This window comes from Canis aureus, chromosome 4 (genome assembly GCF_053574225.1).
Source record: "Canis aureus isolate CA01 chromosome 4, VMU_Caureus_v.1.0, whole genome shotgun sequence".
Classification (NCBI taxonomy): Eukaryota; Metazoa; Chordata; class Mammalia; order Carnivora; family Canidae; genus Canis; species Canis aureus.
In genome coordinates this window covers 34,881,442-34,903,330 of record NC_135614.1, presented here as the reverse complement: position 1 = coordinate 34,903,330, position 21,889 = coordinate 34,881,442, and the positions used below count along the sequence as shown (strand labels likewise).

At 40.7% G+C, this 21,889-nt stretch overlaps 1 protein-coding gene and 1 long non-coding RNA gene across 15 annotated transcripts in view; one reads left to right on the top strand and one right to left on the bottom strand.

The window, feature by feature from the left end:
- On the top strand, window positions 1–13,975 carry LOC144312494 (uncharacterized). Its single transcript, XR_013377996.1, has 3 exons — window positions 1–121; window positions 9,692–9,943; window positions 13,778–13,975. It is a non-coding gene; the product is annotated as an uncharacterized LOC144312494 (long non-coding RNA).
- The window catches only part of LOC144312493 (uncharacterized), a 245,802-nt gene that overhangs the window by 117,696 nt on the left and 106,217 nt on the right, over window positions 1–21,889 (bottom strand). For 8 of the 14 annotated variants that reach the window (XR_013377984.1, XR_013377978.1, XR_013377987.1 and 5 more), the window contains 2 exons: window positions 18,731–18,931; window positions 6,649–6,736 (listed from right to left, as the gene is read on the bottom strand). Coding sequence is in view for 3 of the 14 variants with exons in the window: in XM_077895244.1 (XP_077751370.1) it covers window positions 6,649–6,736 (88 nt within the window). In the remaining 11 variants the exon portion in view is untranslated. Of the gene's footprint in view, window positions 1–5,284; window positions 5,406–6,648; window positions 6,737–7,337; window positions 7,385–18,730; window positions 18,932–21,889 lie in introns of those variants that run through there. The other 6 variants (XM_077895244.1, XM_077895245.1, XM_077895247.1 and 3 more) reach the window with 3 other exon arrangements.

Genomic DNA, 21,889 nt, shown 5'->3' with positions numbered 1-21,889 from the left:
TTCCATGACCTCATCATGCCAGTCTGATGTTCTTCATGGTCATAATATTCACTGAGAGAGAGTGCTTATGAAAGAAATGATCACTTTAAATCTCCACTTTATGCCCATCTCCCACGCGTAGGTGAGGATCGAAGAATAAGCTAATTATTATCTAGTCAGGAATGAAACCCCATAGACAAAGAACAAAGCTTTGGTTAGCCAATAGACTGCCATTTGGCAACATGACTCATGGCAATGCTTCTCCAACTTTTAGTTTGCACAAGAATTATCTGGGGAGGGGTGCCTGGGTGGCCCAGTGGGTTGAGCATACGACTCTTGATTTTGGCTCAGGTCATGATCAAAGGATCATGAGATCAAGCCCCATGTTAGGCTCCACACTGAGCATGAAGCCTGCTTGGGATTCTCTCTCTCTCTCTCTCCCCCTCTCTCTGTCCCTCCCCTGCTCTCTAGAAATAAAAAAAAAAAAAAGAATTATCTGGGGATTTTGTTACAAGTGATGAGTCTCTACTCTCAGAATCTCAGAGACTTGTTGGTCCCTCAAATATGGGTATATCAGGAGTATCTGATGGAGGTAGTCTGTGGACCAACCTGGCAAAATACCAGACTTTACTGATACTGGTTTTGTATTCTTTTCTACTGTCTTTAGCTGGTATTGGTATCAGGGTAATATTAGCTTCATAAAATATATGGGGAAGTTTTCTTTCTTTTTCTATTTTATGGAAGAGAGTATGTAGCACTGGTGTTAACTATCTTTCAAATATTTATTAAAATTTGCCAGCAAGACATCTGTCACTACTTATTTCTTTTAGGGGAACTTTAAAAGTAAACATTCAATTTCCTTGGGGTGCCTGGTTGGCTCAGTGGGTTAAGCATCCAACTCTTGGTTTTGACTTGGGTCATAATCTCGTAGTGGTGGGATCAAGCCCTGCATCACGTGTCAGGCTCCACACTGAGGGTGGAGTCTGCTTCAGATTCCTCTCCCTCCCCCTCTGCTTCTCCCCTCCTCCCTGCTTGTTTGTGCTCGTCTCTCTCTCTCTCTTTCAAATAAAATCTTTTAAAAAGTTCGGTTCTCTTAATAGATACAAAGTAATTCAAATTTCTATTTCATATTGGGTGAAGTATGGATGTTTGTGTTTTTCTAAGAATTGGTCCCTTTCATTTAAGTCATCACATTTATGTGTGTGAACTGTTCATGGTATACCCATATACATTAGTTTTCCATGGCTGTGACAAATTACCACAAACTCAGTTGCTCAAAACAACAGATATTTACATTTTCATATTTCTGGAGTAAATTAATTCAGCATCAATTTCACCAGACCAAAATAAATTGACAACTGTGCCATGCTCTCTCTCTGACAGTTCTAGGGAAGAATCCATGTCTTCTTCTAGCTTCAGATGACATTATCTGACTTGTGGCCCTATCACTCCCTCTCTGCCTCTGTGTTCGTCTTGTCTACTCCTCTTCTCGGTGTATCCAATCTCCCTCTGCTTCCTTCTTTTAAAAGTACATGGAATGGCAGTTAGGGCCCATCTGGATAATCCAACATAATGTCTCCATCTCAGTCATTAATTTAACACATCTGCAAAGAACTTTTGCCCAAATAAGGTAATATTTACAGGTTCTAGGGATGAGGACATGGTATTTTTCAGGCTACCATTCAGCCCACCACAGTTTATTGTCCTTTTGATGCCTGCATGGTCTGTAATAATATCCCTTGTTTCATCACTAATATTGGTAATCTGGGTCCTCTCTCTCTTAATCTCTCGATCTTTTTCTCGATCTCTCAATCTCTCTCACTGTCTTTGTCAGTCTTAGAGATGTTTGTCAATCTTACTCAGTTTTTCAAAGAACCACCTTTGTTTTACTGATTTTTCTCTACTGTTTCAATTTCTTTGATTTATCCCTTTATACTACTTTTCCTTCTTATTACTTGCTTTAGGTTTATTTTTCTACTCTTCTTCTAAGTTCTTGAGATGGGAATTTCAATTATTAATTAGAAATTTCCTATTTTCGGGATCCCTGGGTGGCTGAGCGGTTTAGCACCTGCCTTTGGCCCAGGGCGTGATCCTGCATCCCAGGATCGATTCCTGCATCAGGCTCCCTGCCTTGAGCCTGCTTTTCCCTCTGCCTATGTCTCTGCCTCTCTCTGTGTGTCTCTCATGAATAAATAAATAAAATCTTTAAAAAAAATAAAGAAATTTCCTATTTTCTTATATGTGCATCCGTTGCTATAAATGTCCCTCTCATTATTGCTTTGTCTGTGTTTTGCAAGTTCTGTACTTTTGTTTTCATAGCTCAATGTACTTTTTTATATTCTTTGAGACTTCCTCTTTGATCCATTGAATATTTAAAAGTATGTTGTTTAGTTACTAAGTACTTGGAAACATTCCCTTTATCTTTCTAATATTGATTTCTAGTTTGATTCTATTGTGCTTGAGGAGCACACTCTGGGTGATTTCAATTCTTTTCAATTTGTTGAGGTTGATTTGATGACCAATGATATGTCCTACCTTGGTATGTATTTTGGGAACACTTGAAAAAATGTATAGTTGGTTATTGTTGGGTGTAGTGTTCAATTAACGTCGATTAGATTCTATTGTTAACAGTGTGGTTGAGTTCTTCTAAGCCCTTGCTGATTTTCCATTTTATCAGTTGTTGAGAGAAGGGTATTGAAGTCTCCAACTATAATCATGCATTTGTTTATCTCTCCTTCCAGTTCTACTCTGCTTCAAAGAATTTGCAGTTCTATAGTTTGGTGCATAATATTTAAGACTATCATATCTCTTTGTATATTGACACATCATTTTATTTATTTATTTGTTTTTGCAGTTTTATTTGAGAATCAGCAATTAGTTCTCATTCACAGTAACTATATGTAAACTTTTGAAAGTGGTGAAAGGTACATAGGTAACCAATGTACAGAGCTTGTTTAGTGAATCTTTATCCTCAGTACTTTTTCCCAATGAACACATAGATACAGTATGGAACATTCCTTATTCCTTTGGCCTAGACAGCTTTGTTCAGCCTCGTGTCAATGCATGCATCTGGAGTTCCCATCTCCTTCATGGCAACTTTCCAGATCTCTTTGAGAGCCCAGTGAGGTACACTTCTTGAAACTCACTCCATGGATATGCCTGTGAATATTGATAGTGTGTCCTCTGGTTTCTACCCATTGATGGCAAAATGGCCCTTCTTCTCACCATGCTTCTTTGTGGGAGCCATTTTGCCAGTTGGAAAGGAAAAGAGTGCATCATTTTATAATGCCCTTCACTGTCTTTGGCAATTTTCTTTGCTTTGAACTCTATCTGGTATAATATAGCCACTCTTGCTTTCTTGTAATTTATGTTTGTATGATATATCCTTTCCATCCTCTTATTTTCAACCTGCCTATATCACTATATTTAAAGTGAATTTCTTGTAGACAGCATATGGTTGAGTCATGTTTTAATCTGCTGTACTTTCTTAAAAATTATATTTTAATTGGCATACTCAAATAATTTGCATTTAATGTAATAATTGAGTTGTTGGGACTTAAGTTGGCTTTTTACTTTTTGTTTTATGTTTTTTCTCTCTTCTTTTCGTTTTTGTTTTCTTCTGTGGTCACTTGAACAGTTTTAGAATTCTATTTTGCTTTGTCTTTAGTGTGTTTGAGTATATATCTTATTTAGTTTCTTTTAGTGATATTCCAAGTAATACTAATTTACTAATATTACTCTATTACATGTATATGTGTATGTGTCTATTTATATACATATATATATACATTTGGGTCAGTGGCTATTTAACCAAAGTTCTAACTGTTCAATCTCCTTCTTAGGTTGCCTCCTGACATGTTGGTTCAATGGATTTTATCATTGGAGTTTGCATCTAGCTTGTGATAGTCCTCCCACCCACTCCCTCACACATGCCATCGAACAACTCTTCACCCAGGATTACACACATCTCTCCCCTTGATGTTCCACTTCTTTGAAAGTACAATTTGACACACATTTTAATCTTAGTTCCTTCATGAATCAGATTCCACCAAATTTAACATTTTCAGAGGAACTGGTCCCACTCCCCAGTGAAATGAAAGTCTCCTTATTTTGAGGTTGTAGTAACCTTGCCCTCTCCTTAGGAGTCCCTTTACCTCTTTGCTTCTGCATTTGTCTCTGATTTATCCATCTCCAAGGAACTACAAGTAAGCCACAATTGCATATACATTAACTTGGGTAACCCTGAAGCAGAAATAGAACCAAAATGCATGACTAATTCTGGTGAGTCAATAAATGGAAAGCCAGGTAGGAAGGAGAGTGGGAGAATGTGATAGCTGGTGGCTTAGAGGGAAAAGAGGCTTTAGGTGACATATGGAGAATTCTAGAAAAGTGACTGAGTGAGCAGAAGGATTGTTTCAAATCATATTAGAGGTCATTTCATTTCTAAACTGATACATTTTCACAACTTAACTATTCATCCTGACGGGCATAAACAATATTTGGAAAGGCAAATTTCAGAGAACTGTGATTTAATTGTTTGTCAGATTAGGCCAGTCTCCAAAATGTCATTTGCTGCTCTATCCTGCCAACCAGAGCTAGTTTCATACTCAAAGGACTTTAATATCAAGGCCTAGGAAGATTGGCACCTCCCAAGATCTGAAGTGGCTCAAAGGGGATTTTCTCCCGGACACATGAACTTCATTAGGTAGCCAGCCTCTCTGTAGTTCTCAAATACAGATACCACGTGGGGTATTTGTCTTTCTGCTTCCTCTAGCCTCAGCCTCAGTGAAAATCAAACAGATAAATAAATAAAGGTTTGAGTAGAATTTCAACAGCATTTCCAGAGAAATCTTACAGAGTTTGATACTGGCTGTGTTTTTTATATAGCCTCCCCCCCCTCCTATTTAGTTTCCAGATAATCTTAGATTTAAGTGTTGGTCTAGGGACTTAACACCACCTCTGCTCTTCGTATATAAATCGCGGCCACAAGATCCCTCACCCTTCTATTCCTCCTTCCTTGTAATGAGCTAAGAATGGGAAGCAGATGCAATTTTGAGACTCTTTCATGCTGTGACACATCAGCTGAAAATGACATGCAGAAAAAGGCTGTGTTCTAATCATAATAAACGTGTTACAGAAGGAAGATGAAGCTACAGTCTCATATATTCCCTGTGAAGTGTACTATATAACTTTTCTCTATGATTATTAGCCTTCATTTTAATGTTTCTCTTTCATTAGCTCTCCTGGGCAAAGAAAGCAGGAACACTTAAAGCCAAGTTAATGCAACATGTTTAAGCAATATTACCAGGAGCCAGTGTCCTGAAGATATTGATCGAGTCATCACCACCAAGTATTCCTCTGGCACTGAAGCAGCAGATTTGACTTTGGGCATTTACAAGAAGCATTTCAAATGTGACCCCTTCCACCTAATAAGTTAGAGTCCAAGAGTTACTGTACTGGCATGATATTATAATAAAATAGAGTAAAAACAAGCATGTTACATATAAATAAAAGGGAGAGAGAGAGAAAGACAAAGAAAAAGGGTGAACTTAGGTAGAATATATTCAAGTAACAAACATATTGATAGTAGGCTCAATAAAGTCTTGCAGAGTATGCAAAATACAGACCATACTGATACTTAAGTAGTGAAGGCTTGAGCTGAATTTGCAGACCTAAAAACAGGTAAGTTTTCATGCTTATCTTGACCAGTTCAGCAAGAATCCATGGATGAGTTATTATTTCAGGAAATATTTGCAAGTATTGGAATAGCATGGAGAATGTGTTTGGGATAAGTTGCCAAGTCAGAGGAGCATTACAGAAATTCGTTTATGAGATGTCAAAGGGTCGGGCTGAACTGTGGTTTAAGAGACATATGGGATTAGGTGGAAATCTAACTATGGATCATAAAGGTACAGGACTCAGTGGATATCCAGACAACATGGATAAAATTTTTTGAAAACAGGTTACTTTATCTCAAAGGAAGCTTTTGAGATGTAGCTCATCTAGCTCATGCCATTTAGAATGCCTAAGTCTGTCTGTTTCCAGAGCCTGTCCTTCACAGAATGAAGGCACAGGAAGCTCAGTCTCTGGTGCACTGAGTTATTCGTGATCTGATAAGCCTACCTGGAATTGATTAGAAGACCAGGATCAGGATCTAGGACTCCCTAAATCTAGGGAGTAAGCATTTTGGTATCATTCAAGTCAATCATGGCCAGTTCAGAATCTTTTAGAAGCACAATGGTGAAGACAAAGGACTCTGAGTCTGAAGTCTAGATTCTAATCTCATCTCTGTGATGACCAGATATGTGTCCTTGAACAAATTCCACGTATACATCTCAATATCTGAACCTAGGAAATGTGGAGTTTGTTCTACACTAGCATTTTGTAAACAGCCTTCCAAAAACTATCTGTTCTGTGGCTTGTGATAGATGACACTCAAAGATAAGCACAACAATTCCTTCTTCCATTCCATGTGCTCTTTTGAATTGCATCTGTTTTTCCATTAAGAGTGGATATTAGTTTATATGTGCCTTGAGTCTTGCCTGGCCCTGTGACTTGCTTTGTTTAATATTATACAGCAGATATGATGGTGTTTGACCTCAAGTCTAGGCCTTTAGAACCCTTGTAGTTTCTGTTGTTTGTTCTGTTGAAAAATTGCCTTGAACCTACCTTGTAAGGAAGCCTTTAGGGGGATGGAAAACCATGTGGAGGGGAAGTAAGGCACTCCATTAGCACCAACTGCCAGGTTGTCTTGTACCTGCCAACACAGAAATCCACAGAACTGTGAGAAATAACCCATCATTTTAATTAAGCCACTAATTTGGGGGGCACTCATTATACAGCAATAGATAACTGAAATGGTATTCAATAGAAATGTGATTTTTTACTATCAAATAAGTTTGAGTGAAGATCAACTGAACAATGTAAATAGGTTTCTCAAAGTGGAATGTCAGAATTTTGAATATGCTAACATTGATTTAAAATGCCAAATTGTGAGAGAGATTTGTATACCATGTCTGCCAGACTTATTTAATCATAGAATATTGCTTTTCCTAGAAAACTGCTTAATCACTTGTGAATCAGTTTGAGAACGCTGATGTAGTTGAGTTCCAAAGGCCTTGCCAGCACTACCATTCAAAAAAAAAAAAAAAACCCACAAAATCTGCAAATGAGGCAAGGAGTGTTTTGGTCACTATTTCTTCTTGATTATCTAGATGACAAGCAAACTCATTCTCTAGTTGGTTGCTACCAAATTTCATTATTCACTTCCACTGAAACCATTTTTTAATCAATTAACAGAAGAAAGCAGTATTGGAATTATTAATGAGCAATTAAATAGAGATTAAAGAGCTATTAACCTGCAGCTTGGTGGTGGAGACTCGGCTGTCAGGTGGTGTGGGAGCCTGATGGATGTAGACCCATGAGAGACTGTCACAATGATGAAACAAGCAAAGAACAGGCTAATAGATTTATCTATTTCTTCTTGGCAGATTGTAATAGGATATGAAATTGTCCTGCTGATATAGGGATCTATAGAAAGCTCTTTATAAAAAGAATGTGATTAGAACAAGACAAACCGTACTCTATATACTCCATATGCTCACAGACTAGTCACATGATCAAAGTGTGTGCACGTGATGCTTCTGTGTGCATACTTGTGACAGCAAGCATGGGTGAAGGTGCTTGAAAGGATTGTCTTTCATACTGATTAAATGCGGCTTCTGTATGTGTATTTATGATTATCAGAGTGTTCCTGACTTAGTCTATGTATATTTGTGTGGATGTCTGTCTATGTATTTTCCTCTGTATTCATGTGGTTTTATCTGTGGAGGCAAGCATGCATGTACACACATGTGGTTGGGCAGGTTGTGACTGATAATGATCCACGGTTCTCTGTGTACCTAGAGGACATAATACAAGGCGACAGGAACAAACCAGAGGGAAAGAAATGGGACCATCATGGTACAGCGATCTGTTGAGCCAGTACACTGCTTAAATGCCTCCACTGAGGGGAAGCTTTACCTTTGTCTGGGGGCTAGTGAATTGGTTCCCTGTCATGGCCATCATGTTGGGGAAGATCATAAAGACAGCAAATAGAAATGGACCAATAAAGAAATGCAAGCCTGGGAATCCGATCAGCAAATTCAATCATCTCCAGGCTCTAACTGGTCCAATATCTCCTTTGAGATAGGAAGTTAAGAACTATAAATAAAGCTTTTTTATGGCTTAAATGGAAAGGGAAATTCCTCAATTTTCTCCCTACTTAATATCTGCCCCAGGCAAATTATTACTCATTTGGGTTTTTTTGATAAATGAATCCAATCCAAACTCATTTGGGTTCCTATCATTCAGTAATTTCTAAACTCTGGAATTTATAAAGTGGCATGGAGGCTCTCACTCTTAACTCACTTGTGGCATTTACTGAGTAGTGTCAAACCCTCCATTTGCATTTTCCATGCATTGCCTTATTTAATCTTCATAATACCTGAATTAGCAGTATTATTATGCCCATTACAAAGGGGGGCAAGTAGGGTATGGAGAAGTTTAAAACTGGGCCATGGCCACACATCTGTGCAGATTTCAACTCACAGCTATAGTGAATTGACCCCCAAATCTATGCTTATGATAACTGCACTATACTGGTTCTTTTAAAGGAAAAATTACCCAAGCTCTTTACCCATCCTCTCTGAATCATTGGGGTCAGAACATGAGCATGGAAGAACTTTAGTTTGGTTCCCTGGGGCTGGTGAAAAATCTTCTGACTTTGTTCCATCATTCCTGTTCCCTTCGTGTATTTTGAGCAAAACTATAGGAACTTAATACACACACCTGAAAGAAAGGAGAGGTGGTCTTCTGGACTGAATGATTCCTTGAACTCTCTTTCAAGTCCATCTACCAGAGAAGGAGGGCATATCTTGCTCCAGGAACAAGGATTAGTCACTCTGGGAAAGAGTGACTGGGAGCAAGTCACTAGGTTCTATGACCCTAAGTAGGTAGGACCCTCTGGTAGCTAGGACAATAGGTCATGACAATAACAATGACTCCATTTTAACCAAAAAAAAAATCTGAAATATTCCTTCTGGGTCAATAGTGACCATGACTTTTGAAGGGGCAAAGATCAGCTGCTATGATCTGAGGAACTTGGCACAAGTACTACCACATTTATCTGAGAACCTTTACCTTGTCTAATGGACAGGGAAGTAGGCTAACAAGGCTCCAAGAACACCAAGGGATCATTAAAAATCTATTTCTGCAGTTTGAGCCCTAAAGAATTAGACCTTGATTGCTCTCTTCCTTTTGATTATAGAAGGTAATGAGGGGCACCTGGCTGGCTTAGTTGGTAGAGCATGTGACTCTTGAACTCAGGGTTGAGAGTTCAAGCTTCAAGTGTGATGTACGTAGAGTTCACTTAAAATAAAACTTTAAAAGTCTAAGAAAAAAAAGAGAAAGTGATGAGATAATAAAATTAGCACAAGCCTGTATTCCCAAGTTCCCAGGCTTCTTTCATATGAAATTGACAACTTGTAGCCAAATGGGGGAAGTGTGTTATTGAGGTAACTTTCAAAAGAGAAAAGAAAGGTGCCAGAGTGTATCAAACACCTGTTTCATGCCAGTTACTATGATACCATCTCCACAGGTTACCTTATTTAATGCTCATAATAGCTTTAGGTGGTAGATATGATCATCTCTATTTTAATTTTTTTTTAAGTAGGCTCTACATGCAGCATGGAGCCAAACCCAGGGCTTGAACTCACAACCCTGAGATGAAGACCTGAGCTGGTACCAAGAGTTGGATGCTTAGCTGACTGAGCCACCTAGGCATACCTCATCATCTCTATTTTATAATTGAAGCTCCAAGGCATTAAGAAAACTTCCCAGTCTCTTGCAGTTGATAAGAGACAAAACTTGACCCTAACATCAGTATATTCTTCCTTTATCCCCACTGAACATCTGCCTAATTAAGGTCAGTGTGAATGTTCACATGAATGGTTTATAAGAGGGGACCTCCCCCAAACACACACACGCCCACTACATCACTACCAAGGGGGAGCTTTGAAATTGAAAGAGGATAAATGAGTGAGAAAAATTAGAGAGGAAGACAAACCATGAGAGACCCCTAACTCTGAGAAACACACAAAGGGATGTAGAAGGGGAAGTGAGTAGGGGGATGTGGTAACTGGGTGACGGGCACTGAAGTGGGCACTTGATGGGATGAGCACTGGGTGTTATGCTATATGTTGGCAAATTGAATTTAAATTAAAAAATGTAAAAAAAAATGGCATAATCAGGAACATAGATTTAGTCAAACAGGCTGGTCCAGGGGGTAGGAATTTTTGTGGAAAAAGTGAAATGATCCAAAACAGAACCAGACTGCAGAAAATCCTCCTTTTTTTAAAATTTCTTTCTTTTTTTTTTTTTTTTTTTTGTAAAGGGAGGGTCTTATCTGCGGCATCTGGTTAATAAGTTGAGACTCCATACTACATTCAGCCTTCAGCCTTTGTCTTGGTATAATCAAGGGGGAGCTAGGAAGGAGCTTCAGAAAAAGAATGTCTATGCAGCAAGACCCTGAAGCATGCCTTCAAATGTAGATCTTGGACTGAGACAACAGCTATCCTGTTTATCCACATGAGGGCCAATCAAGTCATGAAAGTAGGAGCCACGGGGTATTGGGAATTAGAGCTCCTGCTGGAAATCAAGAGTGTCTCTGGCATTTCCCTGTACATACATCCTGCCCCCCGCAGTGGGGGAAGTGTCAGGACAGTGATTAAGTATTCAGACATTTAGATCCTGGCATTCTCTCACCACGGATTTATAATCTTGCTTTCCATGGGAGGCAATTGAGGGTTCTAAGAGATAAGTCACGCGAAAGCAGTAAGTGATTGCACCAGCATTGCACCTCGTCTGAATCTAAAGTCCATTATGTTGCTGGCCCCGCCCACCCCGTGTCGGCCCAGGAAGCTGCTTGAGAAGGTCTGGCAATAGGCTGCCGTTCCTACTCCATGACACGAACTGAATTATTATGTTCAGGGTTGACGCCACGTTTGCACACAGAATGCAAAATTAAGTCTCGTCTGCCCTCCAGCAGCTCCTAATCTAGTGGGGAAGACTCACTAGAGTAAAAAGCAAGCCATAAGAAGGGGCATAACAAAGGCTATTGTAGAGATTTATGAATATGAAAGACATTAAGTTTATACTCTCCTGGGAAGCATAAAAGAACGTTTTATGGTGAAAGGTGGTCTCTGAAGGAAGGGCAGTTCCAAGACAGGCACCAGGGAGGACCTTTCAAGAAGTGAGAATAACATGAACAATGGCTGGAGGTGGATGCCTGAAGGATCCACTCAGGAGTAAGCAAGCTTGGGGGAGGGGGGGTGTCACTGCAGCAGAGCTGAGCTGAGGCAAGAAAAATAGCTTTGACTTTGAAATCAATATTAGCTGATAATAGAGAAGCTTACATTCCAAGTCGTCTTGGGAGTGTATGCCTTGCTTTGGACTCTATGATTTGCATAATAGGGAGATACAGGAGCTCCCAGAAAAGGGAGCTTTAGGAACCTCCCAGGTGTCCACACAAAGAGTAGATGGAGCAGGTGGAGAAGCAGAGCCTGAGAGTTCAGGCCGAAGCATTCACTTCCTCGAGGGGGAGAATGACGGGTCTGCTGCTCATTATCTTGCTCTAATCTTCATGTTTTTCTGCCGCTTTGTGAGACCCAAGCCCAAAGCCCCAGTGTGTCCCTTTTACAGGCAGTGGTCCACAGCTGGGAGGTAGTGATTTTGCCAAATATCCAGATTAAATATTTAGGGCAGGATTATTGGAGAAGGAATCAAAGTTTAAAATCTAGAGCAGTGCAAAGAAATCTCTATGTATTCCAAGTCAGGGTGAGGAATCAACAGAGAGCTCCTAAGGTAAGAGCTATAGCAAAGCAGGGGGTGCTGATTCTCTCCTCCCTCAGAATCTAAAGAGAGTCTTGATCATAGAATTCATCCTGCAGAAAGGAAACCCAACCGTTGGGACCGTGGCCAACTGGGGACATAATCTGAAAAGGGGCTCCGAGATCTGCCTCACTTTGGTGCAGGTCTCTGCACTGAGGGGTACTCGTAGTCTACCGTAGCCTGTTCAATGTCACAATAACAATTTTGACTTCCAGATCTAACTGGTTCTAGTTAGTTCCTAGGTGGGCCTGGTTGTCTGCTCAGAGACTCCTCCCACTAGGAGGTGGGCCTGGAATGGGTCTTCTGTGGACCCCAGCAAACCTTTTCCATCTGTTTTTGAGTCCCCTGCCTATGGAATCCCTTGAACCCTTTGCTTTAATTTAGTCATGCATTCACTTCTACAAGGGATCAGCCTATGTACCAGCCTTTCTCCCACATGTGTGCAAACGTGGCATCGGCCCTGAACATAATAATTCAGTTCATGTCATGGAGTAACTACAAAGGTAACCTATAATTTCTCCAAGTTTCCAGAGAGCTGGTTAGGGTTTAGAGTAGATAAGCTTTCTCAGTGTTTTGCACAAGGAAGCTCTGAGGGCTTATGCTTGTCCTTCCACTGTACTTGGGGAGCCATACTGGTCTTGCCCAAATAACCTCAGCTCTCCCTCTGACTCCATTCCTCTTCTCTGTGTGAGTATTAGCAAGATATTTTAACTTCATCCTTATTCCTGTGAAATGCAGCTAAGATTACTCTTGTGCATGACCCCATGGCCTTTGGGGAGTGAAATTACCTGAGGCCTGGTGTGCAGATGAAGATAGGGACAGATAACAAGTAATACTAAGGGGAGTACACACATTGTATTCTTCTCCATCTGCCTGAATTAATTATTAATAAGGCAAACAATGAATGTTTGAGCTTCCTCCTAAAATATTTTGACTAACAATTCCATGAGTGGGAAGGTTTTAACCAGGCTGTCTCCAAAATAGTAAGTAAAGAAAACAAAGTGAAACATGCTAATTTTGGAGAAAATTAAATCACAACATGGCTGATATCAAGCAATTTGGTAAAATATTAAAGTGTGAGGAGAGGAGAAAATAGATTCTCAAACTTGTCATATGAGAATCTTACTCTACTACCCTAGGATTTAGCCCCATTTAGCAATCTGAGGTATGAGACCAAACCCTGTAGAATAAGCAGTGTTTCATCAACACCTTCACAGAGCAAGACCAAATAACTCCAAAACCAGAAGGTTCTGAACACACTGGGTCTCAGCCTTACTTTCTCCACCATTCAGCTGACCTGCACTGAATTTCCTCATTCCAAAAAGTCCTCAGATTCATCAGCGGTCCTATTTCTTCTTTTACACTCATTCCAGTCTTTCCCTTTGGCCTCATTGCACAAGGAACAAGGCGCAGCCTTTTCTTTACTCCAAGCCCGAAGCTTAGAGAATCTGAGGACCCCTGAGGGTTCTGACTGCTGGAGGGAGCTCACTCCTTTTGATGCTCATGATTCCTCTCCTTGAGGTTGAAGGGCTTTGCTTATGCTACATGGCACTCAAGGCATTCCATGCTCTTCCTAAGCAAAGCAGGATCTTGTCCCCTAAAGCTTTTTTGTTCTATGTTTGAAGGTTTCAGTTAATACATCTATATAGATGCCAAGATGCTGGCTTTATGGTTAATCTTTTGTCCCCAGCTTTTCTATGAGAATTGAAATACTAAAATGCAAACTCTTAAAGCAGTATATATGATAATACTATACAACTGTAAGCTTCCTCTCCCTAAACAAACGTTGTGTTTCCATGCACTCTCTGAGACTAGCACACTGGCAAGCAACAGGTATGTGACCCAATTGTCCCCACGCTCCACCCAACAGATGGCTAACCACCAGAAATGAGCATGAAGGCATCCTGGACCAGCTAATCTTCTGCCTCCTAAGAAAACCCAACAAACATCAGGGGAACCCAATGCAGAACAACAGAAATTCTCATTCGTAGATATGTCATCAATAATAAACACATTATTTTAAGCCACTAAGTGCGTGGTGGTTTGCTCTATGGTAACAAGTAACCAATACACTAAAATCTGTGGTCATCTCATCTCTTCTCCTGCATCTTTGTCTGCCCTGGTTAATGAGAGAATTCATGAGTGTGTTAACTCCAGCCTGCTAGAGTCTGGGGGAGCAGCTCAGCAAGTTCAGAGATAACAGCTTTACAGCACAGATGGTACTACAACACACATTTGTTTTTGTTTTTTGTTTTTCAGTCACTCTCTCTGCCTCCAAATACTTGCTGAGGTTGTCATGAATACCACACAATCTCCTTGTCAATTTTCTGAATAAATGTGATCATTTATAATGGTCTTTTTCATCTATAATTTTAGCTCAGGAAACGTAATAGTCAGGCTGGACAAGAATAATCAGAACGGCTACTTGGAGGACATGGAGATGTTCCGAAAATGGGTTAGACTTAGTTAGATTTTGAAAGGAAATTTCCTGTCCAGGGAAGGAAGAATCGGGCAAGGAAAGGCATTGATTGATTCACCCAACATGATTGAGCAGCTACTCAGGGTCAAGTCCTATTCTAAGGAATATAGATAAATCAGTGAACAGAACAGACAAAAGTCCTACAGGGGACAGGAAGGGAGTAAATAAGTAAAATATTGTCAGATGGTGATAAGAGCTGGAGAAAAATAAAAATAAGGATTTCTAGGGTTTGAAGAGTGGGTCACAATTTTAAATAGGGTGGTTAGAGAAGGCCTCACTCAGATGACATTTGATTTATGTCCTAAAGGAGACAAGATTGTACGTTTTGCAGGTATACAGGGAAATAGCATCCCAGCCAGAGGAAAGAGCAAGTGCACGGGTCCTGAGGAATGAGCACATCTGGGGTTTTCAGGGAAAAGTTAAGGAAGTGAGTGCAGCTGAAAAAGGCAGATCAGAGGTAGTGGGGTGGAAGGCAGTAAAAGGTGAGGTTCAAGAGGAAATGGGAGGAGGGCTTTGAGCAAAGGATGACATGATGTGAGCTAAGTCTCAGAATAACCACACTGGCTGCTGTGTTGAGCATAGACCATTGGGGATCAATGGTGGATGCTGAGAGCCCCATCAGGAGATCATCAGCATAATCAAAAAGAGAAGTGATGGTGGCCTATGCCACAATGGTAGCTTTAGAGGTGACCCAGAATATAGCATGGGAAACTAAGGTAAAATTTGAAGGTAATGCTCTAAGAATTTGCTGATATATTGGATGTGCTCTGTGACAAAAACAGCGAGTGAGAATGGGTCTTTTGTGTCTTCATTTGCCATTTATAAGAAAGGACAATCATGTTTGGATGAAAAAATGAGGAATTTGGTTCAGGAAAGGAAAACCTAACTCTTGTGAAGCAGTCTGGTCATCACGATTTGGTCAATGTGCCTGGAAAATGTGTCATAGGCATGAAAGCAGGGGGATGAAGGTCAAGGGGGTTTGGATCAAGACCACAGAAAGTTCCTAAAGGTCTTAAATAGGAGAGTCCAGAGTTTGAATACCTTCCTGACTCTAGGAATGGGGACATAGACGACCAGTAAAATCCTTGGAAACCAGTTGTCCACTAGCAGACCTTAGGGTATGGTGTTAGAGGGACCAGATTATAAAAATAAGAAGCTACCCACTCAAATGCCTACAGCAGCCAGGTAGGAAATGCACATGAGTAAAGCAGGATATAAGAAAAGCAAAAGCACAAGCTCTCTGGTAAATGCAACCCACTGTCCATCTCCATGACCCAGAAACAACAGTTCAGGTGGTAATTGAGATTGTAACCAAAGGAAGCTACAATCTACTTTTTTTTTTAAAATGGCTGCTAGAAATCTTGATTTTTATATGAGCTCTCTGGATTTGTATAGTTTGGCAAGCGATTTATGTAACACAAACACATATACTCTGGGCAAAACACAAACACAGATACTGTGGTTAAAACAAAACCTAACTTGAGGAAGATGCAGCCCATGGCCTGCTTGTTCTAACTTCTGACACAGATGTTGTATAGTCCCTGCTTTTCAGGAAACCTGATTCAAACTTCCAGTCCTGGAGCCACACCCCCAGGGCATCCTGCTTTTCCTTACTGTTCCTTGTCCATTAGTCATCCTCAGAAGATAAACTATGGCCCATTCCTGGGTCCAGGTCCTTGTAACTCTGACAAGATGATATGGTCTGGGGTCCAATAATATAACTGGATACTTCTTTTCCTTTCCTATCATGATTAGAGCTCATGGCAACAAGGTTGGTAGTCTTCCTATAGACCCTCTGCCCACACTATTGTCAAGCACTGTATTTTTCTGTTGCAAGGCCTCTTTTGCATGCAAAAGAGTCCATGGCTAGAAGTCCAGGGGATTCTGAACCTCTGGGAACAACCCAGAGCCAGTGACAAAGGGAGTTGATACGTATATATGTCAGTGTCATTGGTTTTTGGGTGGGACAACCTGGGGCCCATTCTACACCATTCCCAGAGGTCCCAGCTAGACTGAGCCCCAACTACCAATAGTAGTAACCTACTTACTAACACATCCTACACTGAGGTCCTGCCCTACCTAATCTCATTTTTTCAATCCCTTACTAGTGTATCCTGGCACAAATACACTCAAGACCTTGTCCCGGGTCCCCAGGACAAAGCATCACACAATTCCCTTCAGTGACTGGCCAGGGCATGAGTGTGAGTAGGATGAGTACCAACATTTGTAAGCTCCTCATCTGGGGCCGGATCCTTAAGCATACGGGGACTCTGTGACAAACAAGCTGATTTTTGCCCTTTCCAAGCCTGGTTTTATTGACAAATGCATACAACTCTGCTTGAAACAAAATGTTTTTTAACTCTGTTGTAAACAAGCTAATCCTCAAACAGAGCACTCCCTCTGCTTCCTCTCCCCTCAACCCCTGCACAATTTGTTCAGGATCCTTGGTTGACCTTTTAATTGTATTTCAGCGGTGGATGGAGAGAAAAAAAAATAAAAGCCTCACATCTGCATTCATACGAGCAAATGGCTGCAGCTTAGGATAAAGTCTGTGATAAAAACAGGGACAGGGCTCTAGCAGCTGCCTAGATAAGCCAGAGACCTTTCAAGCCCAGTAGACGCCCAACCTCCACTCCCCAAGCATGAAGCTTTTAGGGAATCCCTTTGGCTGGCCTAACTGGGTGCTACTTGCATCTGTTCATCCAACTTAAGAAAGAGAAAGAAACCAGAGAAAGACAGCTGAGATAAGCAATGGGCTTGGCACAGCCTCTGCCCTGATTTCTGGGGCCTTGGGGTGGCTCCCTACAGAACTGCATTTCTCCTTCATCCTTGCCTTTCTTTCTTATTTTTTCTCTGGCATAAATGTTGAATTTTTCATAATATGGTAGGTACAGTCAAAATAGAGCTGGACAATAAAGCTTGTGATGGCAAAGAATGTGTACTCAGAGCACAAGGTCTGCACACGGTAGGCATTTGATCACTAAGTGTGGAATTAAGTAAGTAAGCAAATAAATACATTCCAGAGAAGGAGTTTCAGTCCAAAAAGAAAATATATACTTATAATGGCAAAACAAACTGTTGTCATCACGTCAACTGTTAATAGATTTAAACAAACAACATGCACACACATGCATGTGTGCATACACACACATATCACACACACACACACACACACACACACACACACCCCAGTTCCAGCAACATTCCAGATTCTGAAGGAAGGTGCAGGCAATATGTTTTCAGTTTTACAGGGATATTGTTGCTCTGCATCCCTTTTTTAACTGATTTGCCACAGTCATAAACAAGCTACCAGCACTTAAAACCCATGTTAAAACCATTTTCTTATTTGCTAACTTGTTAAGCTCTCTCTCGCTTCTGATTTGCTGGCTCAGGGATGGCTCAAGCCCTCTTTCACTCAGTTTTCTCACCTATAAAAATAGTTATAATACCCGCCTAAGAGGTTCTTATAAGAGGGTTAAGTGAATTATTTCAGGAAAAATACAGAGAACAGTATGTGGCACATAGTAAACTCTTAAAACCGTTAGCTACTGAGTTTATCCGACTCCTGAACAATGGTAGCGTGAACAAGATGACAGGAACCTTTGTCCGCTCTAAATCCCATCAACCTCTTTACACCTTCCCAAGAATGTCATTTCTCAGTAGTAGGTGTGAGTAAAACTTCTTTACACCTTTCAGAGAATCCAAACTAATAAGCATCTCTCCTCCTCTCACTGGCCTACCTCCACTTGACCAGCACCGCCTTGCCAATTCCTGCCTCAGAAATCAACTCCCTAAGAGTAAGACTAAGACAAACGCTGGCCCCGGTGGCAGCCTTCTTTGCTATCCCTCGTGGGTCACACAGGCCCCAACCCTCATGCCCATAGCCCTGGGAGCACTGGGAGCAACTGCTCTGAGCACCACCCTCTCAGACAGAAACAAAGAAACCTAAAGACAGAGAAAGAGAAACTTAATCAGATGTGTTAGCAAGGCACCTTAGCCTCAGAAGGTCCCCACTGGGCAGCCTCCAACCTCCAAACCTTGGCCTGGGAGGGTGGTCCTCTGTGAAGGAAGAGATCCATGAACAAATAGATGCAAGGAAGGAGGCTCAAGCCCTAGGACTCCCTAATATCGATCCTTGAGGATGCATAGCCTTAGCCCCAGTGCACTTGGCTGTATTCCAGCCTGCAAATAAGGCTCAACAGGCCAGCAGGTTCAACACAAGCCAAAGGAGCCCACTCAGCCCCTCATAGAAGATACGATATTCTAGTCCTGGCTTTGAGGCAACATATAGATGGACGGGAAATGGAGAGAAGGAATGGAGAGCTTTCTAATTCTATGACTTACCTTTTGTGACCTGATTATCCATTGGGCTGTGCTCTAAGTGAAGCTTCACTTAGAGTTCAGAACCAGTCAAAGGGTGTGAAAAGCAATCTTATCTCTGCTACATTCCACCATGACTTTCTTGTGATAGTTCTCCTAGAGAGACAGAGAGAATGGAGGGGGTGGGGAATCACAGGGAGAAAGACAAGACAGAGACAGAGAAACCTAAAGACAGAGAAAGAGATGTGTTAGAAGGCAGCTTGCCAAATTAAACATAGAATTAGCGACTTTGGAATTCATGCATTTAAATTTTAAATATAAACAAAAATCCAAACAGAACAAAACTTGATTAAAATTAATTACAAAGGGAAGTTTTGGCATTAGGCTCTAGGACTAATTATTAGGAGGACCTGGGAGCATAGCTGCCTATGATACCGTTTGGAACAAAGCTGTGATGGACAAACCCTCACTGCTCTCCGTGTGTTCCTTCCTGGGGCTGCCGAGACCACGCCACAAGCTGGGTGCCTCATCAACAGCAGGGCGTCCAGGCCAGGTTCTGAAGCTGGAAATCCCAGCTCAAAGGGTCAGCACAGTTGATTCTTTCTAAGGGCCATGAGGGAGAATCTGTTGTCCGCCTGCCTCTCTCCTTGCTTCTGGTGCTTTGCTGGCGAGCTTTGGTATTTCTTGGCTTCTGTCGCACCACCACGGTCTGCCTCCACCTTCACAGGCATCACTCCATGTGCACGTCTGTCTCTGTGTCCAAATTCCCCCCTCTTATGAGGACCCACCTTCGTGACCTCATCTCAGCCTGATCATCTGCAATCACCCTCTATCCAAGTTCAATCCTATTCACAGGTCCTGAGGGTTAGGACTTCAACATCTTCAACATCCTTTTGGTGGACACAGTTCAACCCATGAGAAGCTGGAGGCCTCCATTCCTCACACAAACAACTTCCTCAAGTGAGTACGACCTTATTTCCTTTAGTTTTATCTCATTTAGTTCAGAAACATTTCATTCCAATAGGAATTCATTTCATTGGATATTGCCCATTGTGCAGAATTCTGTGATAATTTTTTTTTTTTTTTTCAGAACAGAGTACTCCAGTCCACAGGTCAATTTAAGAACTTAGAAACTTTCTGTGGTACCATCTATACTAGTTTGGTGGCTTAAAACAACATAAATGTATTCTCTTAAGAGTTCTGAAGACCAGAAGGGTCAAAATGGGTTTCACTGGGCTGAAATCAAGATATTGGCAGGGCTACATGCCCTCCAGAGCTTCTAGGGGAGAGTCTGTCTCCTTGCCTTTTGCAGCTTCTAGGGGGGCGCCTGCATTCCTTGGCTGACCTTCTTCTATCTGCAAGATGCATTGCTTCAGTCCCCACCTTCCATCATCCCATTGCCTCTTCTTCTGTAGTAAGTAATTATATGTCCACTTCTGCTTCCGTTTCATAAGGACACTTGGAATTACATTCGGGGCACACCCAGATAATCCAGGACAATCTTCTCATCCAAAAAGCCTTAATTTAATCATATCTCTAAAGTCCTTTTGCCAAATAAGATATCCACCACAGTTTCCAGGGATAAGGATCTAAATATAATTGGGGAATATTCTTCAGCTTACCCCATCCACCGCCCTAGATCAGCTCATCCTAGTCCACCTCATTTTCACAACCATAAACCTTACCCATAAAAGAACATTAGTTTTCCTAGAAATTTCCTGACACTTCCAGTTTTCTTCTCAGATGCAGTTTCCTCTACTCAGCATCGTATCAAAGCAGAGCCTGATTTCCAGCACAGTGACACCCCCCCTCCCACCCCCATCAGAGCATGGAGAGATCTGGACTGTAAGAATATGTGTAACTGTTATTAACCTTCAATTCTGCAGACACACTGTAATATCTCATGCATTATCATTTTCATAAAATCTGCACCACATGTCTTCCGCAGGATGCTAGGAATGCAGCAGAATCTTTCTGGCAAATCAAATAATTTCAAGTATTATAAATTAGGACTGTTTAGTACCTCTTCTTTTAAATTTATTGACTAATAATTTTAAGCCATTTTTTTGCGTGAACCCAGAGCATGCTCCTGTCAAAACGAATACCAGGATAAATGTGCCACATTTGCCACTTGTAGAGATAAGACTATTGTTCAGAAAATACTCTCTCTTTCTCTCCCCATCCCAGCCTCTGTGGGGAAGTCTCCTTTCTACCAGTTGATGTTGAACTTAACCATGCTGCCTGTTTTCATTATGGATGTGGACAGAAATGACAGTTTATCAGTTCTGAGTTTAAGCCTGTCAATGCTCGCTGCAAACTCCTGAGTATGTGGTTGTACCGCATTTTATAGCAATAGCAGGCAAACACTGTTTGTTTTAATCACTATAAACCAAGAGTAGCTTCAAAAAGCAATTGCCCTTGATATTTGAATTTTAAATAATGTATGGATAAGAAATATAACCTCAAAACATTCACTTTAATTTCAATCAGCATATTTATTATTCCTCAAATTATGTTTATTTCTTTATTAATATGAGTTATTCTTAAGCTATCCAGTAAACAGCAGGACATGAAATTATATATACAGTATGATCTCAATTATGTAAAAAAAAAAAACACAGAAAAAAATGATAGTGAATTATTTGGGAGTAAAGTTTATTTATTATCTGAGTGCTCTGTTGTTCACTAAATATGACTTATACCATAGAACTTATATATTTACTATGTATTATTCTATTCATATTTGTGATGTAGCTGAAATACATATTAACAATTTTTGTTCTTGAGGAAAAGAATCCAGAAATTCAATTTGGAAACTGAACCATGGATAAGATGATGGGGAACAAAGAGGTATGCGTCCATGATGGATATTAGTTTTGAATGGGTATCTGAGGTTAAGTTTTCATGTCTTTCTCTGTGATGTGTTAGTTGGGAACATGGTGTTTTTATTGTTTTAAATCAAGTGTTATTTTTTTTTTTCTTTCTCAGCTGGAAGATGATGGTGTGTGATACATTTTCAAATAATAGAAATAAGAGTTTCAGAGCTCTTGTCCTCACAAGCTGTACTATGACTTGGCTTCTATTTTTAAATAACTGATTCTTCGACATTTATTATATTACTACTATAGAAAGTAAAAGAGCTGATTTTTCAATCATGATTAATTATATGAGTTTTCCCTTTTC